The sequence below is a fragment of the Myotis myotis genome, unplaced genomic scaffold, assembly GCF_014108235.1.
Source record: "Myotis myotis isolate mMyoMyo1 unplaced genomic scaffold, mMyoMyo1.p scaffold_m19_p_1, whole genome shotgun sequence".
NCBI classification, from domain to species: domain Eukaryota; kingdom Metazoa; phylum Chordata; class Mammalia; order Chiroptera; family Vespertilionidae; genus Myotis; species Myotis myotis.
In genome coordinates this window covers 3204455-3229306 of record NW_023416313.1, presented here as the reverse complement: position 1 = coordinate 3229306, position 24852 = coordinate 3204455, and the positions used below count along the sequence as shown (strand labels likewise).

The 24852-nt window shown below is 59.3% G+C and overlaps 2 protein-coding genes across 5 annotated transcripts in view; one reads left to right on the top strand and one right to left on the bottom strand.

Moving 5' to 3' along the window:
- Nucleotides 1-20916, top strand: part of EVC (EvC ciliary complex subunit 1) — a 47001-nt gene extending 26085 nt beyond the window's left edge. Inside the window, exons 12-23 of one of the 3 annotated variants that reach the window (XM_036328572.1) lie at nucleotides 3468-3680; nucleotides 6521-6630; nucleotides 7530-7740; nucleotides 8586-8792; nucleotides 10396-10540; nucleotides 12603-12711; nucleotides 14319-14489; nucleotides 14657-14783; nucleotides 16078-16171; nucleotides 17170-17281; nucleotides 17396-17508; nucleotides 17644-20916. In XM_036328572.1, coding sequence (XP_036184465.1) covers nucleotides 3468-3680; nucleotides 6521-6630; nucleotides 7530-7740; nucleotides 8586-8792; nucleotides 10396-10540; nucleotides 12603-12711; nucleotides 14319-14489; nucleotides 14657-14783; nucleotides 16078-16171; nucleotides 17170-17281; nucleotides 17396-17477 — 1581 coding nt within the window. In that variant the 3' untranslated portion in view covers nucleotides 17478-17508; nucleotides 17644-20916. Of the gene's footprint in view, nucleotides 1-3467; nucleotides 3681-6520; nucleotides 6631-7529; nucleotides 7741-8585; nucleotides 8793-10395; nucleotides 10541-10663; nucleotides 11627-12602; nucleotides 12712-14318; nucleotides 14490-14656; nucleotides 14784-16077; nucleotides 16172-17169; nucleotides 17282-17395 lie in introns of those variants that run through there. The other 2 variants (XM_036328579.1, XM_036328589.1) reach the window with 2 other exon arrangements.
- CRMP1 (collapsin response mediator protein 1) overlaps nucleotides 19006-24852 on the bottom strand; it is a 37574-nt gene continuing 31727 nt past the window's right edge. Inside the window, exons 9-14 of one of the 2 annotated variants that reach the window (XM_036328600.1) lie at nucleotides 24451-24607; nucleotides 22878-23019; nucleotides 21986-22156; nucleotides 20568-20747; nucleotides 20080-20245; nucleotides 19006-19958 (exon numbers count right to left, since the gene is read on the bottom strand). In XM_036328600.1, the coding sequence (XP_036184493.1) occupies nucleotides 19867-19958; nucleotides 20080-20245; nucleotides 20568-20747; nucleotides 21986-22156; nucleotides 22878-23019; nucleotides 24451-24607 (908 nt within the window). In that variant the 3' untranslated portion in view covers nucleotides 19006-19866. The remainder of the gene's footprint in view (nucleotides 19959-20079; nucleotides 20246-20567; nucleotides 20748-21985; nucleotides 22157-22877; nucleotides 23020-24450; nucleotides 24608-24852) is intronic. The other variant, XM_036328610.1, reaches the window with a different exon arrangement.

Sequence of the window (24852 nt, the reverse complement as noted above, 5' to 3'; positions counted from 1 at the left end):
TCTCGGGACAGAAAGCCGGCCCTGTGCCAGGTGCTGTGTGTCATTGCAGTCGGCCCCCAAAGCAGGTGCTGTCCTCACAGTCCTCTGCAGGCGCAGGTGCGAGCACTCCCCCCGCCCCAGCATTGCTCCCGAGGCGCCAGGCTGCAGAGGGGACACGGACACGAGTGAAGGCCCGAAGTCAGGGAATTCCTGCCCTCGCCTGGCTCCCTGGGCCTCTGTCTGAGGGAGAGTGCAGGGCTGAGGCCTGGGGCCGGCCTCTCTCCCCACCAGGTACACTCCCCGCCCCCCCCCCCCCCCCCCCCCCCCCCAGCTGCCCTGACCCGCACACGCACAGAGGAGCACCACGAGCCAGTTTGGTTCTGTTCCGAGCGCAGCATCGATCAGTGTCTCCCAGATGAAATGGCGTGAAGGGGTCACAGGGATGTGGGCTGTCGGAGCCGGTGACAGAGGCGGAGGAAGTGACCACAGGAGCAGGCAGGACCCAGCGCGGTCTCATTAGAAAGAGCCTGGGCTCGCGGACCGTGGCGCTTGTACAGAGTTCGCCTTTTGTTGAGTTTTAAACAGCTTGAGAGTCAGGAAGGAGAAAGAAAAAGGTGTGTCCCAGCCACTGCTGTGCGATCACAGCGTCCAAGGCAGGAGGACCGATTTAAAAACCTGTCTCCTGGCAGAAGGCTGGGCCGGCAGAGGCTGGAGGGAAATGTAAACCAGTCCCGTGGTTTCAACCCTTCTTCACTGTGAATTGAAACAGCCATAAATACGTGGGCAGCACAGACGTATGGACTAGCAGATGGTTATTAAAAACCATCTCTGTAACCATCACCCAGATGAAGAAAGATCATGGCAAGGACCCTGGAAGCCCCCTCACACCCCCTCAATCCCAGGATCCTCCTTGCTCACAGGACCCATATCTGGCTTATTTGACGAACATCAGGTCCTTGCTTTTCTATAAACTAGAGGCCTGGTGCACGAAATTCATGCAGGGTTAGGCGCCTAGGCCTCGCCTCCCCTCCCCTCCGCCTCCTTCCCTCACTCTCTCAGTGCCCGCAGCTGCTGGTTGCCCCCCCCCCATGTTCCACACCACCCCCTGGTGGTCAGCGCACATCATAGCAAGCAATCGAACTCCCCGTCAAACTCCCGAGTGGAAAATTTGGATATTAGCCTTTTATATATATAGATGGAACCATGTGACACATGCTCTTGTGTGCCAGGCTGCTTTCACTCAGCTTTATGCTTAGGAGATTCATCCGTGTTGCATGTAGCAGTTCATTCTTCCTCGTCGGTCTGTATTATCCCGTGGTATAAATACATCACCATTTACCTATTCTACTGTTGATGGGCATTTGTATGGCTTCTTAGTTTAGACTGTTATACTTTCTGCTGATATAAACTTTCCTGTAGAAGTTGTTTGAAATGCTTGTGCATGCATTTCTCTTGGGCAGAGACCAAGGAGCGGAATTGTTGGTGAAAGAATATATGTAGCCTGGCTGGAGTGGCTCAGTTGGTTGAGCCTCGTCCTGTGCACCAAAATGTTGCTGGTTTGATTCCTGGTCAGGGCACATTCCCAGGTTGTGGGTTCTCACACTGATGTTTCTCTCTCTCTCTCTGTCTCTCCCTTTCTCTCTAAGCATGTCCTTGGGTGAGGATTTTTTTAAAAAGAACATATATAGGTTCAATCCATATTCTCCATAGTTATTGATATAGCCACCAATTTGATCAGCATTAGTAATTTATGGATATTTTGGTTAGAATTAACATCTTTACAATGTCAACCTTCCAATCCAGAAAAAAGGTATTTCCTTACATTTATTTCAGTCTTATTTAATTCTTTTAATATTATTTTACAGTTTCCACCCTTAGGTATAATTTTGCTATAGTGTTTTGGGTTTGTTTTTTTTTTCAGATTTAAGAAGTTTCCTTTCATTTCTGTTTTGCTAAGGGTGTTTCTTATGCATGGAAATTAATTTTGTAAAATGTTTTTTCCTCATCTAGTCACATAGTCATCACGATATTTTTCTGCTCTACCAGGTATACTGTTAATGTGTCAAACTGCACTGATGCATTGATGTGGATAATGCCATGAAGTGCATACGAATTTAGGTTTTCACATCTTTCTGTTGAGTTAGATCTTTTAGCATTATGAAGTAAACCCCTTTATTTCTAGTCACCCTTTTTTCTCTTAAAGACCATTTTATCTACTATTAATGTAGCAGAAAGTGACCCTATGTTTACTAGATTCTGGTTATACACTCATTCATTCACTTTCAAAAAAAGTTGCTAAGATCCTAGGTGCCAGGGCCTCCTATGTAAACTTGTGCAATTTATGGAACCACCCTTTTACTGTGCAGATGAAGCCTTCGTTTTCTCGGCTGTAAACTTCTTCCATCAGTTTTGGGAAATGTCTAAGCCATCATCACATCAAATATTGCTTCTCCCTAGGCTCTCCCTTCCTTTCTTTGGAGACTCCAATGAAAAATGTTAGATTTTTGCCCTGCCCAGTGTCCTCAGTGGTTAGGGCGCATGCCACGCACTGAATTTTGTAAAGTGTTTTTTCCTCATCTACTAGTAGTCACATTCATCATGATATTTGTCTGCTCTATACTGTTCATGTGTCAGATTGCATTGACGCATTGATGTGGGCAATGCCATTAAGTGCATATTCCGGCCAAGAGCATGCACTGGGTTGCGGGTTCACTCCCCACCCCTCATCGGGCATATGTGGAAGGCAGCCAGTCGATGAGTCTCACATCGATGTTTATCTCTCTCTCTCTCCCTTCCTCCCTCCCTGCTACTCGCTCTCTGAAAAGCAGTGGAGGGAAAAAATCCTTGGGTGAGGACAAAATAAAAAATATGTTGGGTTTTCTCATTGCATCTTCCGTGCTTTTATCTTCTCCATATTTCCCAGTGCTAGTCTCTCCTTACTTTGTTGTGGATTTCCTCCTGATCTGTCTTCCAGCATACTAACTCTCTCTTAGCTGCTTCTAGCTACCATTAAGCCTATTCATCACTATCTATACTAATAAAAGGGTAATATGCTAATTAGACCAGACGTCTTCCGGATGTCATTCTGGACATCCTTCCTGACAAAGCTGGGGCCCAGCCCAGGCGAAGCCACCCAGGGTCCTGGGTGCCTGTGGCCAGCCCAGGCAAAGCCAGCCCAGGTCCCGGGTGCCAGAGGAAAACCAGTGCCGGCAGCTTGGGGAAGGAAGGCCTACTCTTACACGAATTTTCGTGCAACAGGCCTCTAGTTAGGTTAATAAAATTGGACCACATTCTTCAATTCTGAAAATCCTAACTGGTTCTTTTAAACTAAGCAGTGTCACTCCCAGCTCCTTGCTTAATGTGTTAAGCGTGGCTCTGGCCGTCATGAGCACAGAAAGCATCCACTCTTCGGAGTCCAGCCTTGTACTCAGGCTCTCTGGACGACCTGTGGTCTGACGGGAACCCCGCCGTGTGGCTCTCGGTTGCAGGAGCTGTACCACAGCACCATGGGAACCTTCCAGACGCTTGTGGACGTCCTGTTCCTGCAGACGCTGCCCGATGTGACAGGCCTCTCGCGGGCTGAGTGCGACTCCGTGAGGCGGGAGGCCCAGGAGGACGCCGCCCTGCAGCTGGGGAACGCGGATCGCTTCCGCCGACAGCAGTGGAGGCTGTCCCAGGACCTCCTGGAGCGCGAGCAGCAGGTGCGGCGCCTGTGGAGCGGCCCAGAGTCGCTCTTTTTGAAACTTAGGAAGAATAAGGAGCGTTTTGTTCCCTGAGCACCTCCCGGGGTCCTGCTGGGGGCTTGACCAGGGTCCTGGTGGCCAGCCTTTCACCTCAGCCCTCAGGGGGGTTGGGGGAGATTGCAAAGCGCTCCTGTCCCAGGACAGGAAGTCAGCGGTCGATCCCTTCAGCCAATCCAGCGAGAAAGAGCAGCAAAACCCGTTCTTTAGAGAGAAAGGAACGGCAGAAGGTGGCTCCCAGGGCTGTGGGCTGGGGTGGGGTGGGGGCTGCACTCACGGGACACCTGCTTTTCAGTGAGTCTGTTTCACCATTAAAACCTCATCCATATGCCGGAGGTAGAATAATGGCCCCCAAAGATGCCCACGTCCTAACCCAGAATCTGTCACCTCACGGGGCACATGGGCCTTTGCAGATGCCGTTACGGATCTTGAGATTTGGAGCTCATTGTGGCTTCTCTGGGTGGGCCCAGTGCCATCACGAGGGGCCTTATAGGAGGGAGGTGGGGAGGAGGCAGAGGGAGACTGTGCCAGAGCAGAAGCTGGCGTGGTGGGGCCAGGAGCCGAGGGATGCGGGGCTCCGGGCGCTGGAGGAGGCCAGGACAGGGTCTCCCCTGGAGCCACCCCAGGAGCCAGCCCTTGACGTTAGCCCAGGGAGACCCGTGAGCTCTGACCCCCAGAGCTGTGAGATGATGTGTGTGTGGTTGGCTCCTCCTCTCACGCCCTGCATCCAGCTGGCAGGAAATAGTGTCCGTTCCACCTTCACTCCAACCCAGACGGTCGCCCCCTCCCATCGCCCACACGCTGAGCACCCTGGGCAGAGCCACCTCTTGTCACTGAAGGGTGCCCCCCCCCGCCCCGGACTCCCCGCGGCCACCCTGGCCCCTGGCCTATTCTCGACCCCCAGCCAGAATACATTTAAAATACTATAGGCCACTCATTGTTAAGATCTTAAATATATATTTATATATTTTAAATCCGTTTAAACGTCCCCCAACCCATTTAAAATGTATCTTAACCCCCTGGGAATGGAGAAGCAGCTTCCTGTAATTAGCAGCGGTTTCTCCCTTAGTGAGACCCAAAGTGACGGTGCATCTTGTCATCGCTGCACCTTCGACTGGACAAGACACCACGTCGCATCGTGTCACTTCTCTGCTCAGAACCCCCCACGGCTTCTCCTTTCACGGAGCGTAAAAGCCAGAGGCGCCACCAGGCCCCGCCAGGACCCGGGGTCGGGGCCCGGTCACCCTCGCCCTCCACATCCTCTCCCGGCTCGCTCCGCGCCTGCCTCTCCGGCTCCTTGGCGGCTCTGGCTCGCTGGGCACGGTCCTGCCTCAGTCGTCCCGCTTCAGGTCTTTGCTGCCTTGCCCTCCCCAGCACCCCAGTGTCTGCATAGAGCCCGCTCCCCTGGGAACCACCTGGGACTAGGAGGGCTGTCAAGCAGTACCGGGCACCCTCTGTTAGCTCCCTTCCCCTCTCTCCTGAGTCAGTGAAAGTCTGAGACAGAGTAAACTTCTCTGAAACCACTGACTGGCCCGCACAACCCCCAGGGCAGCACCTGGCCCCTGAGCAGCTGGCTGCCTCCCAGTGTCACACCCCTGAGCCTGCCTGGGATAACGGCAGAGAGGTCGGAGGGACAGTGCAGGCACCCCTGGTTGGTGACCTTGGTGCTGTGGCTGGTAGTGTCTGCATCCTCAAAACTCACACCAAAGACCCCATAGGCTTTAGGGACAAAGCCAGTTTACCTTTCAGAGAAACAAGACTAGAATTTTCTGTGTCATGGTTTCCTGGGCACTTTGTTCCTGTAGACGCCTCACTAGCGGAGCCAGAGACTGTCCGTAACAGGAGATGAGACGCAATGCGATTTTGTGACATTAGGTTTAAGTGCTACAAGTCACAATGCCCAGAACGAAGTCTGGCTGCGGTGCTTGGTGTAGGCCTGTTCTACCCGAGTTCTGTGTGCAGCGGGCGCCCTCTTCAGGCAGCTGAGGGTAGCGCCCCTTGAGCAACCACAAATGCTGGAAAAGTGAAGGTCTCGCTCAGGCCTGAGACCCCGGCTGTAAGTCCGTCTGCCTGGGCGCGTGTGCCCCTGGTGACACAGACTAGTCGGGGAGGAGCAGGGCAGGGCCAGACAGGACTCGGCTCTGGAGAAAGACAGGCCTAGATTCAGTCCCTGCCCCACTCTTTAAACTTACTAGCTCTGTGGCCTTGGACCTCGCAGGAGTGTACACAGATGTAATCCAATCAAACGACAAGAAAACGCAGGGGGAAAAAGCTGTTTTTCCAAAACTTGCTAAAATCCATGGGAAAGGAAGAACAACCAAGCGTAGCTAATAGTTTTGTGCACGAGAACATGGGAGGCCCTGCCCTGGCAGCCTGAGGCTTGCTGTGAGTGGCAGCTGAAAAGCAAGTGGTGTGATACAGAAACGAACAGACCACAGACTACAAGAGCATAGAAGGAGGTGCATGTATCTATGGAAACTGCGCACCTCTGGAAACTACCAGATCCAAGGTGGCATGACGGCCAGTCATAGGAAGATAACGGCTAACAAAGGGTGCTGGCACAATCGGTATCCATCCATCCACAGAAAACCAGATCCCTTCCTCACGCCGTAGGAGATTCGTATTAGATGCTTTACCATGCAAATAGGAAAACATGTAAGTCTTTAGAAGGAACTATAAGAGAAAATGATCGTGAAATCAGGGGAGATGTATTTTAAACAAGAAACAAAAGGCAGGTTCCAGCAAAGCAGTGATGGATGAGAGGAGCTTGAGGTGACCGTGTCCCTCTCTCTGGTGTCCAGGTGTGGATGGAGGAGCACGCCCTGTCCACTGTGCTGCAGACACACCTGCGGGACGACCACGAGAACGCCATCCGCTGCGTGCTGGGCCGGCTCGGGGGCCTCAGTGAAGAGTGAGTACGGCTTCCTGAAGGGCCGGGCCCTGTCTCCTGTGTGACACCCACACCAGTCCTCACCCGTGAGGTGGGCACATGGACGCCCGCCTCTCAGTGCGGTGTGACTATTGGGACATTTGTTGGTAGCTCAGTGTATTAGGGTTCTCCAGAGAAGCAGGGCCAGCGAGGGGTGTGTGTGTGTTCATCTATCTATGTGTCTATCGATGCATCTATACCTGTAGAGACAGAGGAGAGGAGAGAGCAGCCGAGAGGTTGCAGTATCTGCCGGTTGGCAACCTGGAGACTCAGGAGAGCCCACGCACATCCCCGTCCGAGCCTGAAGGTCTAGAACCAGGAGAGCCGGTGGGGCCAGCCCGTCAGAAAGCCGCCGGCTCGAGACCCAGGAAGAGCCAGTCTCTCAGTCTGAGCCCCAAGGCGGGGAAAGGTGTCCCAGCTCAAGGCGGGCCGACGGGCATTCCCTCTTGTTTATAGAGGGTCGGCCTCTTCTCTCTTCAAGCACTCACCTGATTAGGCAGGGCCCACCCCATGAGGAAGGGCAATCTGCTGTCTTTGTCTACCATGTCAATATTGATCTACCCAGAAGCCCCAGAGCAGTGGTTCTCAACCTTCTGGCCCTTTAAATACAGTTCCTCATGTTGTGACCCAACCATAAAATTATTTTCATTGCTACTTCGTAACTGTCATGTTGCTACTGTGATGAATCGTCATGTAAATATCTGATATGCAGGATGGTCTTAGGCGACCCCTGTGAAAGGGTCGTTCGACCGCCAAAGGGGTCGCGACCCACAGGTTGAGAACCGATGCCCCAGAGAATGTGTGAGCAGCTGACATAAGAGTAACCACCCGCGGCAGAGAAGCCAAGAGCACTGACCCCGCCCCACCCGCTCTCCCCGCAGGTCTGCACGGTGCCTCCTGCAGGGGCACGAGCTGCTCCTGCGCTCCGCCCTCCGGAGGCTGGCTCTCCGTGGCCACGCCGTGGCCGCGCTGGCGCAGATGCGGCTGTCGGGGAAGAAGCGCCTGCTGCAGGAGCTGCGCGAGCAGCACGCCCTGGAGCAGGGCTCCTCCCAGTGCCTGGACGAGCATCAGTGGCAGCTGCTCGGAGCCCTGGTGAGACCGCTGCGCGGCCCTAGCCCGTCCCAGCCAGGCTCCGGCATGGTAGCCAGGACCCAGCCCTGCCTCCCCGTGGTCCCGGGGGGGGGGGTGGGGGGGGTGATGGCCGCCCTGTCCGGGGGCTGCCCAAAGGCTCCAGTGCATGCTAGGATGAGAATTGTACTGAAAGTGCATTTGAAATCAGAGCGCAGATGGGCACAGTCATCCCTGGGAAGAGGGGGCCCTGTCATCTGAAGGGGTTAACAATCGGAAGGAAGAACGTGTAAGTTACAGGGCTGCGCTATGGGAGCAGCCGGCGTTTTCTGGCCCGTTGGTGAGGGACACGCTCACTCTCACTGCCCCGGAGGCTCCGTGGGAAGCAGGCTGCTCTGCCTCTGACTCCCCTCGCCTCCTTCTCTGACTCGTGTTCCCACGAGGAAAGCCGTCCCCAAGGGCCCATATGCCCTGCTGTGGCTTCGGTGATGTCCCAGATTCCTCCCAGACCTGGATCTGCTGTGTGACTTTTAGAAAGTTACTCAACATCTCTGAGCCTCTGTGTCCTGATCACGCCTAACGTTCAGGCTCACAGTGTTCAGGAAGAATGAGGAAGTGCTTGTGTATGTGATGGCACTGGGCGTGCAGTTGATGCTCACTAAATGCCTTGGGTTGAAGGTACCTTCAGCAGACACCTCACTCGTCCATTGTGCTGGGGTTTGCAAGCCCAGAGGCCCCCACTTTCTGGCCCTTCTCCCTCCCTTCCCCAACCCTCCTGGCCCTGGGCAGGGCAAGCCCACGTCCTGGTCCTGCCGATCTGGTGCAGGGCTGCAGCGTGGCTTCTCCCTCTGCCTGCCCCGTCCTTCCAGGAGGCCCGGGTGCTGGAGGAGACCTGCCGGCTGGAGGAGGAGGCGCAGCTCACGCGGCTGCAGCTGCAGCAGCAGCTCCTGGCAGAGGCGCAGGAGGTGGGCCGGCTCCTGCAGCAGCACGCGGAGCGGGCTGTGGGGCAGGCGCTGCTGGGGCACGCGCGGACCGCCGCCACCAGGAGCCGGACCAAGGACCGGGAGGACTTCAAGGTGCGTGCCAACCCCATCCCTGGGAAACACGAGGGCAAGAAGGATTGGGGAGAGGGGCAGGGGCAGACGAGGGGACGGACTTGGACAGAGCGGCCTTCTGGGCGCTGCACCTGCTATCCCCACCCATCCCCACCCGGGAGCTATGGCCTTGCAGAGGGTGTCCATTATTTTAAGTGGAAGGATGGTAACCGGTAACCCTGGTGGACTGGGCACCCAGCCATCACGTCTCCAGCCACAGGCATCTCAGCATTTCCTCTCCTTCCTGCTTTGGGTCAGAAGCTGTATCACTGAGGAATGCATACAACTCACGTCACCAAGTCCTACTGAAATGACTCCAATAAACGAGCCACTCATCCCACATAACGAGCCATGTGGAGGCGGGCGGGCCCAGGCTCAGAGGCCCTGCATGGCACCACGGCCCAGGCTCTTGCTTTCTGATCCGCATTCTTAGTGTTAGTTTGTTGCCTCATGGTCTCAGAACAGCCACCGATCCTCCGACATCACATCTGCATCCCAGGAAGGGGGAGGAAGACGGCCAAGTCTCTACTCCCGCTGGAAAGGGAAGCCCCGCCCCAGCAGACTGTCCCTAATGGCGCATCTCATTGGCCAGGGTCGTACACCAGCCTGAGACCATACCTGAACACGGAAAATAACACAGGGTGGGCAAGACTAGGCTCACAGGTGCAAGTCCATGAAACACAGAGTTTATTGTGTTAGTAACTAGAGGCCTGGTGCATGAAATTTGTGCACTGGCGGGGGGGGGGGGGGGGGGGCGGCGTCCCTCAGCCCAGCCTGCACCCTCTCGCAGTCCGGGAGTCCTTGGGGGATGTCCAAATGACGGCTTAGGCCCGCTCAGCCGTCAGACGTCCTTAGCGCTGCCACGGAGGTGGGAGAGGCTCCCGCCAACACCATTGTACTCGCCAGCTGTGAGCCCGGCTTCTTGCTCAGCAGCGCTCCCCCTGTGAGAGTGCACTGACCACCAGGGGCAGCTCCTACTTTGAGTGTCTGCCCCCTGGTGGTCAGTGCATGTCATAGCAAGTGGTTGAGCGGCCTTAGCATATCATTAGCATATTACACATTGATTGGTGAACAGCCGACCGGATAACCAGACACTTAGCATATTAGGCTTTTATTATATAGGATTATTATATATTTTCTTTTTTTAGGTTTTTTGTTGTTTTAAATACATTTTTTAATATATATTTTCATTGATTTCAGAGAGGAAGGGAGAGGGAGAGAGCGATAGTCACATCAATGATGAGAGAGAATCATTGACCGGCTGCCTCCTGCACCCCCCCCACTGGGGATCAAGCCTGCAACCTGGGCATGTGCCCTGACCGGAAATCAAGCCATGACCTCCTGGTTCATAGGTCAGTGCTCAACTACTGAGCCTTGCTGACTAGGCAATTATTGTATATTTTCTGTACGAACAACTGAAAACCTACTTTTGCCCCACCCCATGTTATCAACTGGTTTAAACCAACCACGCACTCTCTGCCCGCTCCCTGCACAGTCGAGGTTGGGAGTGGGCGGAGGAGGAGGGCCAGGGCCAGGGAGGTGGGGGCCGCGTGTGACCTGCTCAGTCCTTCCCCTCCTCCCACAGAGGACGCTGCTGGAGGCGGCCGTGGAGAGCGTGTACGTGACCAGTGCGGGCGTCGGTCGGCTGGTGCAGGCGTACGACCAGCAGGTTGGGAGGGCCATGCGGGACCACGCGGAGCGCAGGCTGGAGCACCTGGAGACCCTGCAGGGTACGCGCCTGGGGAGCCCTGCCGCTGGGAGCTGGCGAGCTCGGAGTGCTCAGATTTCACTTTTGGAAATCTTATCTCTTCAATATTTCGTTTCCGTATGTGTCCCCTGCTCGTCCCCAAAAGGCCGTTTTAGAAGGCACTGAGAGAAACGTATGCATGCAGCACGTTGAAGCAGATGGATCGGGACAAGAGCAGTGAGGTGGAGTGGGTGGGCTCTGTTCCGGGGACCTGTGTCACCAGACCCCACTGGGTGGCGACATGGTTTGGCTCTGGCCTCCTGGTGGCCAGAGAGATGGACACGCCCTCAACCCGAGCTGAGACGGGGCCGAGTGAGAACAGGCCAGTGGCCCCTACGCTGTGCCCAAGACCAGGGAGTTTTCCCCGGGGCTCTCGTAAGCGGTGAGTGGGGAGCGGCATGGACGTGTCCCCAAGACCAGCGTAATCACAGGTAGAGCCGCTGCTGTAACGTCCCTCCCTGCACCGGGGCCTCGGGGCAGGCCCGCGCGCTGAGGGCTGCGCTCGGCTTGTCCACGGGCAGAGTCGGAACGGGTCCCCGCTGAACGCGTGGCAGCGGTCGGAGGCAGGCTCCTGTGATATGATTTCTCTCAACCAGCTCAGCTGGCCTGTCCCCCCTTATCCTGGGAATTTGACCCTGGATTCAAATAAAACCTGGGACAAACCCAGAAACGTGCCGGCCCCGCGGACCCTTCACCGGGGTTTTCCAGAGCCAGGGTGGGTCTCGCCCGGTGGGGGACGGCCGGGGCTGGGACACTCGGGACCGGGGAGCTCACTTCCCCTTTCACGGCCTCAGTTTCCCCACCTGTGGGACGAGGGGTCCGTCAGCCCTCCTGCTTCCTCTCGGCTCGGACTTCCCGCTTCCCTGACGCCCAGCCCGAGTGTGGGGATCGCCCTGTCGGTGAATGGAAACAGTGCCACTGAGCTTCACGACCACATTAACGTCACCGTTTCCTCATTCCGCAAATTCCTTTCTATTTAAAACTCGCAGAGTGCCATAGCCCTGGAGGTCACCCAGGTAAACCTCCCTTCAAGGGCTAGAGCCGTGGTCGGCAAACTGCAGCTCGAGAGCCACATGCGGCTCTTTGGCCCCTTGAGTGTGGCTCTTCCTAAGCCTTAGGGGTACCCTAATTAAGTTAATAACAATGTACCTACCTATATAGTTTACGTTTAAAAAATCTGGCTCTCAAAAGAAATTTCAATCGTTGCACTGTTGATATTTGGCTCTGTTGACTAATGAGTTTGCCGACCACTGGCCTAGAAGCTCAGGTCCAGCCAGGAAGGTGGCCTATTGGACAACCCACAGCGAGGCAGGTATGGTGGCTAGTTAAGTGTGGCAGCTAAACTAACAACTAGGGAAGTGAAGCAGCTAGCTAGGCATGGCAGCTAGTTAGGTGCAACTAGTTAGGCATGACAGCTAGTTAGACGTGGCAGCTAGTTAGGCGCAGCTAGTTAGGTACAACAGCTAGTTAGACATGGCAGCTAGTTAGGCACAACTAGTTAGGCATGGCAGCTAGTTAGTTAGATGTGGCAGCTAGTTAGGCACAGCTAGTTAGGTGCAACAGCTAGTTAGACATGGCAGCTAGTTAGGCATGGCAGCTGAGTCAGTGTGCGTCTGTGTGGACACGCAGTCCCGTGCACCTCAAACTCGGAGGCCAGACTCCCCAGATCCTTGGAAAGCAGCCACCTCAGCACCCACGCCCGGAGGGGAACGCTGTCTGCACGCCCACAGCTCTGCATGTCGACCCCCTTCTCCTTTCTGGGGTGGGTTGTGGCCGTGTGGTGGCCTCTCGGTGTGAAATCGTTCTTCTGCCTCCCCTTCCGCCTGGTACAGGGACTCAGGCCTGAGAGGTCGGAGGGAGAGCGTGGTTGCTTTCCCGCGGGGCTGCCTTATGTGACGGAAGCCAGGGCATCCATCCCCCAAGCCCTCCCGGGGGGGAGTGGGACAGGGGGGTCGTGTCACTGGTGCTCCGCCAGCACCCGCCCCGACCCGGCACAGAGTCAATCCCTCCAACGCGTCCGTGATCGCTGTGTGTTACCGTTCTAGGTGAGAGAAGGGACAGTTACAAGCTGCGGAAAAAGCAGGGACTCGGCGACCCTCCGGAGGGCAAGGAGGCGGGTGGAACTCATGAAGCACCCCAAGGCGTCCACCAGAGGTGAGGCCCCACTTCGGGCACGCTTGGCCCGCACTTCCTGCTTCTCCCCGTGGCCTGCAGGCATCTCCTGTCCACGGGGGCCCGGCCAGGGCCTGGCACAGGGCACGCGCCGTCAGTGTGGCCCTGGCTGCGTTCCTAGTTCTAGGTCGCGCCCACAGCCCTGACACAGCACCCCCCCTTCTCCCTCATACCTTGGGGTCCTCCAGAAGCCCGCTGGGGCTTGAGGATTGGGAGGTGGGTTTATGGGCGGTGACCCCAGGAGGCGCAGTGAGGGAGCAGGAAGCCAGGCAGCCGGGGTCTCGGCTGCTGCCTCCCAGGGGCCCGCACAGACCCCGCAGGTAGCCGATGACTCACGGTTCCGCGGTCAGGTGCCTGGGCACTGCTGCTACTTCCCGAGACCCACGTGGCCACATCAGGTGAGGGCGGGCCGGGCCCTGATGGCGGGCTCCGGGTGGGCGCTCCAGGCAGTGGCCCTGCCTTGGAGAACGAGGTCCTGTTTCCTTGTGGCTGTGAGTGGGGGTCCCCTGACCACCTAGCGGCCTCTCTCTGCTCCCTGCACGTGGCCCCCACATCCGGGGCAGCAGGTCCCGGCCACACCTGGGACTCCCTGCCTTCTTCCCCCTGGTCTCTGGCTCCAGCTGGAGAGACCTCTGCTTTAAGGGCCCCGCTGATTGAGGCACCTGTAGCCCAGGTCCTCTCTGAATCCCACAGTCATGCCCTCATCAGGACCACCAACCCCCACGTGGGGTAACCTCTTCACGGGTTCCAGGGATTGTGGCGTGGACGCCTGTGGGGACACTGTGTGACCGACCCCCACGGGAGCACGGCCAGCACCACCTGCGATAAGGAGGGTTTCCAGGGCAACAGAGGCCGGAGCATTGACCTCTGGGTATCACAGCCAGGTGTTCCATAGTGATCCCTCGCCCCCCAGCTTAAGGGGGGGCTCCGGGAAGGCAGGGGCTGTGAGTCTCGCTCACACCTGCATCTTCAAAACCCAGCACAGAACCTGGCAGCCCCGAGATGATTTTATGAAGGAACAAAGGAGTGGATGGGTGGGTCCATGCAGAATGGGTGAACAGATGACGGGGTCTTGTAGGATGAATAGGAGTTTGCCAGGCAAATAGAAAGAAAAGAGCATGAAGCAAAAGCCAGGTGGCATTTTGTGCCTCAGTGCACTTTCTGGGCCGCTGCCTGCGATGCAGAAGGCGGCTTCTGCCTTTAAGTCTAGAAATTCTGCAAATCAGACACAAAGGACAGAGAAGGGGGCAGAGAGTAAGCCTGGAAGCAGGGTGATGGGATTGCAGAGGCCAGAGGACCATGGGCCAAGGAAGGGAGGGAGTTCATACAGCCAGGGGAGGTCTCAGTGCCTGAAAGGGCTGGGGGGAGGGGGGGCGGCGGGACCGGCGGGGGGGTGGGGGAGGAGGCGGGGGCGCCTTCTCAGGTCGGGGACCGCTTCCGGCACAGCTCTGTCCTCCACTCAGAGGGACTCGGCTTCCTGGGAAAGGGGCTTCCTGTTCCTGGGGGGCGGGGGGCGGGGCCAGGGCGATCCTGCAGTGTTAACAAGGAGTGCGCCCCCACCCGGGCTAAGATCGTTTTCTCACACAAAGACATCACCTGCTGCTCAGCCACTCTGCCGCTGCAGGATCCCAGGGACACCTGCCCTTCTGGGCTTCTCCTGTCCCCAACTTTTCTGACCTCTGTCCGGCTGATGTCACCAAGCCACTCAGTACAAATGTGCCCGAGAGATTCCGTAACCCCCAGAGGGAATCGCTGTCGTGGTGAGCCAGCCTGTGGGCGGGGGGCCCTCGTGTGGCCGCAGATCGCGGCCGTTCTCCTCTCGCTGCCGTGGGTCACGAGCCTGCAGGACGCAGCGGGCCCCGGGGGTTGGCGCTGGGCCTGATGCTCCTGGCGCCCGGGCCGCGCTGACGGCCGTTCCCTCTGCCAGGATGCGGGCGCAGCAGAAACGGTTCCTGGCCCAGTTCACGGCCCACCAGCGCACCCGCCTGGACACGTGGCAGCAGAGGGCGCGGGGCCTGGACCTCCTGGAAGCCCAGCTGGAGACGCAGCTGCAGGTACAAGTTTGGAAGCAGGCCTGGGCGGTGCGGGCAGGGCTTAGCGGGTGGCCACAGCAAGGACTGGCCCTGCCATCGAAGGTCAGCGATGGGGTCTTGGTGAGGGGACCCCGGCCCCCGCTGACTCTCACCGCTGATGCCGCATCCGCCTCGCCGAGCCTCTGTGAGCCTGGGGCCCCTCAAGACTGCAGCACCCGGCTCACCAGGCCGGTCCTGGGCAGGGAGCGTCTCCCTGGGCGGGGTCGGCCAGCAGGTGGGCTGCTCCTGTCAGGGCTGATCGGCACTTTAGGCAGTGTTGCTGGGGACTGAGGTTTGTCCTTGACGTAGAACATCCCGGAAGCTCAGCGCTTGTGCTGGAACGTGGGCGTCTCAGCACAGAAAATCCTCATTGGCATGTGATTGTGAATTGTGGCTAGAAAGCGAATTGGCTGCCTTTAAAGCAGCGGTTCTCAACCTGTGGGTCTCGACCCCTTTGGGGGTCGCCTAAGACCATCGGAAAACACATATAATTACATATTGTTTTTGTGATTAATCACTATGCTTTCATTATGTTCAATTTGTAACAATGAGATTGGGGGTCACCACCACATGAGGAGCTGTATTAAAGGGTCGCGGCGTTAGGAAGGTTGAGAACCACTGCTTTAAAGGAAGTCAGATATTGGAGGCAGTTGTGAGCGTGTTGGGCCCGGCACAGCACAGGCCACCAGAGCGGCAGTGACGGCGGTGACAGCGATGAGGATGGAGAGGGCGCTCAGTAACGGAGGGTGAGTGGTGGCGTCCCTGGCTGGGCCACCTGTGCCACCTGATGTCGCCCTCCAGCCGAGGAGGAGGTTCCTGATGGGATCCCAGCTACAGATGGGGAAACTGAGGCTCCCAGAGGTTGAGTCACGGCCAGGGTCGCACAGTCAGGAAGTCGTGGAGCCCAGGTCTGTGTGGTTAAACCACGGGGCTGGCATCACAAAGAGACTGGAGTCAGGCAGAAGCGGGCAAGATCCTGGACCAGCCGCTGCCACCTCCGTGGCCCTCCCTGAGCGCCCCTCACCTCAGTGTTCCCACCTGTAGAATGGGGCGCATGGCTGGTGTGAGGGAGGAGGGACAGCTACCTGGCAGGAGCTGGCTCATGTCAGCTCCCTCCCCCAGGTGCCTCTGCCCTGCTCCTGGCCTCCCTGGTGCTTCGGGGAGGATTCTCCTCCCCGCGGGGCACGCCCGCCTGGCAGCTGCCCTGGAGCGAGTCAGCCCCTCCTGGCGGAGGGATGGGGAGGAGGCCCTGCTGATCCTCTCGCCTTACATTCAGGAAGCAGAGCAGAGCTTCATCGCCGAGCTGGCGGCCTTGGCCCGGGTGCCCCTTGCCGAAAGCAAACCGTCTTCGAGTAAGCGGGGCCTGCCAGGTAAGGTGTGGGCGAGGCTGGGAAGAGGGGGTCCAGTCCTATGTCTCCCACACCTGGCGGTGTGGCCTTGGGAACCGTACGTGCCCTCTCTGGGCCTTCGTGTCATATCTGTACATGAGCAGCCTCCGTGAGGACACCCGGGGGCCCCCTTGCTCTCCATGGGTCAGTGATTCCCCTTCCGGGGCCTGCTGCTCACCAGCTGCGTCCGAGCTCTGACTCTGTTTCCCCATCTGTAAAATGGGGATGATTAACTCCTCTCCTGCTGGAGACAAGTCAGTAGGGTCACCGGCAGTGACAGCCTGCTGACGGGAGAGTGCGGAGAAGGCGTGTGGACAGACACGGCTTCTTAAAATACCGTCTGGGTCCTGGGCTGTGTGCTCGGGGTCCTGCTGCTTCGGGGCCTTCCCACCAGCTGGCGGCTGGAGAAACAGAGGGAACCTGGTGGCCCCAAGTTCAAATCCCGACTCCGCCACGGCGGGCTGTGCGGCTCGGGAGGGCACCTAGCCCGTTCCCTTACCCGGTAAGCGGGTGTGAGACACTGAGTCCCGAGTGCATCCTGGCCCCGAGAGACTCAGATCAGGCTGGCGGGAGCGAGGCCGAGGCTGCACGTGCCTGGGTCACAGCCCTGCCCGGTCACACCCTGCCCGGGTTACACCCTGCCCGGGTCACAGCCACACCTGGGTCACACCCTGCCCGGGTCACACCCTGCCCGGGTCACAGCCACACCTGGGTCACAGCCACACCTGGGTCACAGCCGCGCCCGGGTCACACCCTGCCCGGGTCACAGCCACACCTGGGTCACACCCTGCCCGGGTCACAGCCCCGCCCGGGTCACACCCTGCCCGGGTCACAGCCACACCTGGGTCACAGCCACACCTGGGTCACAGCCATGCCCAGGTCACAGCCCCGCCCGGGTCACACCCTGCCCGGGTCACAGCCACACCTGGGTCACAGCCGCGCCCAGGTCACAGCCCCGCCCGGGTCCTGTGTCTTCACAGAGAAGCCCCTAAGGACCAAACGGAAGAAGCCGGCGCTCCGGGACCGAGGGGACCTGGGGGGGCCCAGCAACGACGAGCCTGCCTCCGGGGAGCACCCCTCAGGATCGCTCAGGTACACAGGGTCCCCGGCTTAGTGCCCGGATGCTCGTGGACCACCTACTGTGTGCGTCGGCCTGGCCAGACGCACATCAGCCCTGACGCGGCCTCTCTTCCATGCTTCACGCAGCCCAAGGCCCAGCCAGCAGGAGGGCGACGCTGGTGCCGGGGAGGACCCCAGGAAGCTGCTGAAGAGAAGGAGCAACTTGTAGTCTAAGGCCTGTCCGTGGGGCGGAACCTGAGGTCTGAGTGCCTGCCCCGCCCCCTGCCTTGTGAGACTGAGAACGGACCCCCCACCTGGGGGGCTCCCCGTGCTCACAGGCCTGGTGTGGGGGGTGGAGATGGATGCTCATGTGCCTGAGACAGTGCGTGTTTCAGACCCTGTTGCTCGGACAATGAGACGCCCAGGGCTGGACGCCGCCTGCGAGTGTGTGTCTCTGTGGCTCCGTCCTCCGTGCTGTGCCTCCCACCCAGGGTCCTGCTGCCGGCACCTGCCTGCCCGGCGTGAGGCTCTCCCTCGCGCCCTGGCCCTCTCTCCCTCGCGCCCTGGCCCTCTCTCCCTGGGAGGCTCTGTGGGAGGTCGGACGTGGCTGCTGTTTCCTGGGAGGAGGCTTTCTCCTCCACATCCGTCGCCGACTCTCTCTGTCCCGGGAACCGTGGCCACCGGCTGCCACGGGGAGCTCACCTGGACCCACTCCCGCCCTGGCTCAGCCAGAAGCAAAGGCCTGGTCACCGAGGGTCTGAGTCTCAGGGTCCCTGGACCCCGACACAGAGGTGCAGACTGCACCCCTCCCTAGGAGGAGTGTCCGCCCAGGGGGCACCGCTTCCCCAGTGGACGGTGAGAAGGCCCGAGGCTTCCAGACCGGCCCACATCCACCCACCAGGAGAGGTCTTCCCACGAGAAAGGAAACGGCTCTTCTCGGCCAAATCCTGGATTTCGACCTCTGCACGTGGTCGTGTTGGGTGAGACCATTCTTGGGGGGCCGCCCTGGGCATTACGGGGTGTTTGGCAGTGTCTGGCCTCTCCCCACCAGATGCCAGGAGCATCCCCCGTGTGACAACCAAAAACGTTGCAGACACTTCCAGATGCCCCGGGCGCATCCCCGTGACCTGAGGCCACTGGGTGGAGAGCTCAGTGCTGCCACGAATCCCCGGAATAAGGAGGGCTCTGGGCTCTGGACGCCATGTCTCGGGGATATTCTAGATCGTTTATGACCCGAGTGTTTATTTCTTAAAACCAGAACTAGACTCTCAGGCAGGAGGGTGGCTCCTTAAAGAAGTGACCCACACCAATGACGGGGTTTAACCATCCTCAGAGCATCCGCCTGTCCCGACGGGTCAGCAGACAGACGGGATTCCCCAAGCCGGCCAACAGCGCCCTCTTGTGGCCAAAGCGCCCCCTTATTCTGCAGCGTCTGGAACACAGCTCCTTGGAGCAGACTTAGAACCTGGTTCACAGAGAAATCATTTCTTTTCGTCCTGTGGGTCCCGCACCGAGGCCTTCGGGCAGCAGGCTCCAAGCCGGGACATCTGATTGGGTGACGGGGTCAGGGTAGAGGCCGCTTGCTGGCGGCCTCACCCCCACCCTCTTGCACTGACAACCGTTTCACTCCCTCAGTGCCGCTTCCTTAGCCCGAGCGGGAGGGGGTGTCACAGGTCCCCCGCCTGACCCCCAGCTGCTGCACGGGCAGCTCGGGCACGGAGCTCTGAGAAAGCGTCAATGACGACACCCCAGGCAGGCCAGGGGCCGTTCCTTTTATTTTCCACAAGCTTTGAATTCAGAAATAAGAGCCACGATAAGTCGGTTATTAAGTAAAAATGGGGGTGATTACAAAGGAAAACTCTGTACAAAACGTTAAAAATCTGGCTGCCCCATCAGCCTCCTCAGAGGGACGAGGGCACGGGCAGCCGGAAGCAGCATCCCCCACGGTCGTCGGCCCTGCATGGGGACGAGGGACCCCGTTCTGAGGGTGAGTCCGGCGCGGCCCGACGCCCAGAGCTGGCTGGGAGGACAGACACGCTGACCGAAGGCGTCAGGGCCAGGGACACGCGCCACGGAGGCCGGGACACGGGACGTGGATGGCAGACGTTGCTCAAAGCTCCCCGCCTTCCGAGAGCTCACAGGTCCCGGGGGTCGGGGGGTGCGGGCTCCTCTTGTGCCCACTGAGGTGGGGGCGATGAGTAAACACCTTCGCGTGGAGGTTGGGACCCTGAGGGCCCGAGGCCGGACCTTGTGTCCGGTTGGTCCTCGTGTGCCGTCAGACGCTCGCACAGACTTGCATACGTAACTTAGCAACATGCATCAACTACCCTAGAACAGCTACGAGGGTGCAAGGGAACCACTCGGGGACCGTGAGCCGGGACAGAGGTGGGAGGGGCGGTACAGACGGCTGGACACACACCTGCGGGGCGAGGGATTTCCAAGCAAACAGACCACACTAGTACCACGGCTTCCTAAACGTCAGCAAAAGGAAAGAGCATCATCCGATGTGTCCCCCGTCAGGACCAAATGAAACACCGGGCTTGGAACACACCCACGGGGGAAGGAATGGACATGATTTTCCCAGAATCCTCCACTCCAGCGCATCCGCTCCTCTGTGGTCAACCGAGGCTGGTGATGTTGCAGCGGCCACCAGGGGGCGCCACGATGCGGTGGCCCGTGCGCCTGGGGTTGTTGTCATCTGTCTGGGCACCTGAAAGAGACCGCCGGTCACTTCTGTCACCAGCGCCACTCGCTGCCCCTGAGGGCTGGGTGCCCCCCACGTCCCCTCCCCATTGTGTGCCGGATCACAGGAGCGCGGGCCCGGCCCTTACCAGACAGGCTGAAGTTGGACTGGTGCAGGTTCCTGAAGGGCGGAGGCTGGTGTTTGGAAGGCGAGGATTTGGCAGAAGGAGCGGGAGTTGCATATTTGGGCGTAGCTGGCACCTCGTACACGGGACCGTCGTACATGCCCCTGGGGACCCCTTGCAATCCAGAGACCTAAACGGGGAGGGGGAGCGCGACTGATGGGCAAGGTGCACGCACACCTTCCTGTTCACAGGCCTGTGGGCGGGACAGTGGCCTGAGGTCGCCTCGGGACATGCGCACACACACACATACACACTACAAGGTGCCTGCTCACTCCACACACACATGTGCACACCCCTCTACAGTCGGCAAAGCCCTGGGACCTCCTGGTCGGTGGTGACTCCAGCCTGAGGTGCAGGCAGGACTGTGCCAGAGCTCCACTGACACACGAGCTCAGGGAGGCCCCTCGGCTGTGACGCCCGCTGGCGCCGCACACGGGGACCTGGGCACGCACCTTGCTCCTGATCCTGACGCGCTGGTAGAGGTGCTCGGGGAAAGGCTTCCGGGGGATGAAGCGGCCCATGCCCTTGCTGACGCTGATGGTGCCGTCCTCGAAGACGATCTTGCCCTGGCTGATGACCACCAGCGGGGAGCCGTGGCACTCCATGCCCTCGAAGATGTTGTACTCCACGGCCTGCCGGCGAGAACCACACTGTGCCTCACGGCTTCTGCACGGCCCCATGGTCCCCCACAGTGATTCCACGCCCCCTCAGATCACAAGCACTTCCCCGGTTCTTCTGGAGACACTTTTTTCAAGGCTGTGTAATATTCCACTGTGTGCTCCTCCATTTGCATGACCAACCCCTCGCTATTGGGCATTTGGATTGAGGGGGGTTTTTTATGATCAAACTAATGTGGTCTGAGGCGTCATGGACGTGAAGGGGCCCCTGGGGTTAGGCATGTGGCTGCGCTGACTAGAACAGACATTTCTGGGTCTTTTCAAAAATATTCTTTCTTGCCCGGCCGGCGTGGCGCAGTGGCTGAGCATCAACTTATGAACCAGAGGTCATGGTTCGATTCCCGGTCAGGGCACATGCCCGGGTTGCAGGCTCGATCCCCAGTGTGGGGTGTGCAGGAGGCACCCGATCCATGATTCTCTCTCATCATTGATGTATCCATCCCTCTCTCCCTCTCTCTTCCTCTGTGTGAAGTCAATAAAAACATTTTCTTAAAGTGAACCGGACAAAATATTTTAAAAAGAAAAAGGAAAACAGCATCTGACTGGATTTGCACCTGGTTAATTACCAGTGAGACCGGGTCTGTTCTCAAGTGAACACAAAGCATTCGCCATTCCTTCTGGGTCCCAGTTTTGTGTTTCTGCCCACCCTTCTATCTACCAGGTTCCCAGATAAATGCCCTTAGGTTTGCCGGATGCATGGAGAGGTCAGAGACACGTAAGGCACAAAGCGCAGAGGTAACTGCCCGCCACGGGCATGGGGCCTGGGACCCGGGAGCGGCCCCTGGGGCTGTGCGCAAACAGACAGCTCCAGGCCCAGGCCTCTCCGCTGCTGACCGTCAGCAGTGGACACGCATCGGAGCAGGAGGTGTCTAAACCAGACCTAACGCTCTCCAGCTCCACAACGGGAGGAAGGTTCTCGGACCCTGCACTTGCCATCCTTGCCTCTGTGCGCGAGAGCCAGAGATGGGGGGGGGGGGGGGGCGGAAGGAACAGCCGGCGGTGCCCCTAACAGCGCGAGCCCAGCTGCCCAGACCCCGTTCCCCCAGGAGGAGGATGTGAGCGGCCGAGCCAGGCAGACAAGCAGAGCACACCCTGGCGGAAGCCCCGCGTGTCATTTCTACCCAGAGGCCCCTCCGTGACCGCGGAGCACGACTCGCTGGCCCGGCCAGGAGTGTCTGGGGAACCAGACTCACCGACTTGTGGCTCTTGGCCGTGATGGTCTTCACCCTGTCGGGGTCCCAGATGACCACGTCAGCGTCCGAGCCCACAGCGATCCGCCCTTTCCTAGGGTACAGGTTGAAGATCTTGGCCGCGTTGGTGCTGGTGACTGCCACAAACTGGTTCTCGTCCATTTTGCCTGTGGCCTGAAGGGAGGCGAGACCCACGGATGAGAAGACCGTCCCATAAGAGGGCCGGAGACGGCAGGCGGCACAGACCCAGCCCGGGGGCGGGCGCCCTGCAAGGAGCCTGGAACGTTCTCTCCTGGCTGAGGGCCCCAGGGCCGGGCACCAGCGGAGGGAAATGAACCGACTGCCCACAGGCGCCTGCGTCCGAGCCTCACGACGTCCCGCCACCCCTGGGCCCGGGGTAACACAAAATAACAGCCTTTGGTTTCAGGTCAGTGAAGCCACCTCACAGGAGCTAAAATGTGGTTACAAACAAAACAAGACAGCCCGGTCGGCATGGCTCAGTGGTTGAGCACCGACCTATGAACCAGGAGGTCACTGGTTCGATTCCCGGTCATGGCACATGCCCAGGTTTCGGGCTCGATCCCCAGTGTGGGGTGTGCAGGAGGCAGCCGGTCCATGATTCTCTCTCATCATCGATGTTTCTATCGCTCTCTCCCTCTCCCTTCCTCTCTGAAATCAGTAAAATATACTTTTAAAAAAACAAGCACGTTTGTCATTCCTGAGGAGGAAGGACAGCTGCCAATGTGAGGGCCCCGGCCGGGGCCACTTCCTCTGCTTGGCCTTGGCCCCCACGTCATTGAGGACGGCGAGCTGAGGACCACGGCACGCTGGCTTTTGACGGCCAGGAAGGGTGCTTCTAGGACGTTCCTGGGGGCAGGAGCGGGGGCCGCCTTACCACCGCCTTGTCCCAGACAACGGTCATCCGCTCCTCGATGCCGTTGACGCCCTCGGGGATGAGGGTGAAGTTGTCCTTGCCCACCGCCTTCTGGGCGGTGCTGTAAGGACAGTGGCCGCTGCCCGTGACCTGCAGGTCCCCGCTGGGAGGAACGAAAGCGGGTGGGGCTCAGAGCTGAGCTCAGGTTGAAGGGCAGATCCCTGCTTCACCTGACACGTGCTTGGACTTGCAACCCCAGGGAGCTGCTGGGAGAGGGCTTGGAGCACATCACGGGCACGTGGGGGATGTGACAAGGCCCTGTGGCTGCGGGCGTCTTGTTGAAGACCGGGAGGAGCCACAGACACGGGAGAAGGTCCTAGGTTAGTGTGGGCTCCGGGCTGGTCTGGGGAAGGAGGGCTCCCTGCCGGCCTCCTCTTCCTCACCTGAGAGAGGGGTCGGCCAGAGGGGCCGGGCTCTGCTGCCCTAAAACGCTCTGGTCTCAGGACAGCTAGGCCGAGAGGGGGTTGGCGGCGGGGTGAGTCGGGGAGTGAGGGCCTGGTTGGGTTCTGCCTGCGGGACATCATGGGGACTCGTGCTTCTCACTCAGAGGAGGGAACTGCAGGTCCCCAGGGGGGAAGGGGCTTGGTCTGACTCAGGTTTTAAAATATCTGGGCGCCCGCTGGGAGTGACTGACACGTGGGGCGGGGGTGGGTGGGTGGTGTATGGGAGTGGGAAGGCCGGTCGGGAGGGAGGGAGAGGCAGCGTGAGCCCAGACGGCCACGCCACGGGTGGGAAAAGGCCCGTGTCCTGCCCTCGGTCCGTGTCCTGCCGCCCGACACAGGCAAGGCTGTGGGCGGCGGCTCTGGGGGAGGGTGGACCCACGGGTGTCGTGCTGCGGGCGGCAGGAAGCTGCTGGCTGTGCCAGCCCAGGCTGCACATCTTCGGGGGAAAGAGAGCTCCATGGCGGGCACACACCCTCAACCCCCATGCTTCCTTCTGACCAGAGCCCCATCTCCTCCTCACCCATCCTGCAAGCTGCTCCCATCCCAGCATCAGGCCCGCTGCCACCTCCTCCCGGAAGCCCCTGCAAGCCTCCTGGCACATGCTCAGCACCCGCCTCCTCTCAGCCAGAGTGGCCCCTGCGCCTGGCTAACGGCACGGAGGCGGGGAGTGGCTATGCTCCTACTGTGTGCACGTCGCACAGCTCAGCCCAGCGGCTGCGTAGGGAACCGGAAATGCCAGCTTTCCCCCACTGCCTCCTGCCCAGCTCTGCGGAGTTTCCACATTCTCCCCACTTCCCAACGCGTAAACCGAGGCAGAGAGACATCCAGGCTATGCGACGTGCCCAGGGTGACACCGGCAATCAGTGGCTGAGGCAGGATTTGAACCCGGTCTCGCCTTCCTAATCCTGGCTGCTCCCCAATATCCACAATGCGGGGTGGGGGGCACACAGGAGGTGCTTAAACAGTGGGAGCGGGCCGGGGAGTAAAGTAGACGCTGGGCCCTGAGGGTGCCGGAAACACTCATGTGCCGAGGCCTCCATGCCGCCAGCCTGGCTCCCCTCCGCCTGCCGCCCCCAAGCCCCCGCCCTCACCAGGCCAGCAGGGAGGTCAGGTAGTCAGGGGTGGTGGGGTCCGGGCTCAGGGGCGGGGAGGTGACGAAGGCCGCCGCCTTGGCCCAGTTCTTGCTCCAGTAGTGGGTGCCGTCCGTGCCCAGGCTGGCAGCGATGGGCTCGCCGAACACGAGGGGGCCTGGGGGCAAACGCAAGCGCGCGGTTAAGAGGGAGTGGTCTCCATGCGGATATGGTTGCAAAAACATAGAGGAGCTCAGGCTGGAGAAATAAACCCGCAAAGGCTTCCCCCTGCGCCGGCCCCGGCTGGACCCCCGCTGCCCGCCATCCGAGCTCAGTGCTCGGGCAGGACTGCCCTCTCCTGGCGCAGGCTGGTCCTCTGAGACCGAGCCTGACCGGCTGCCCCGTTAGAGACCTGCCAGCAGC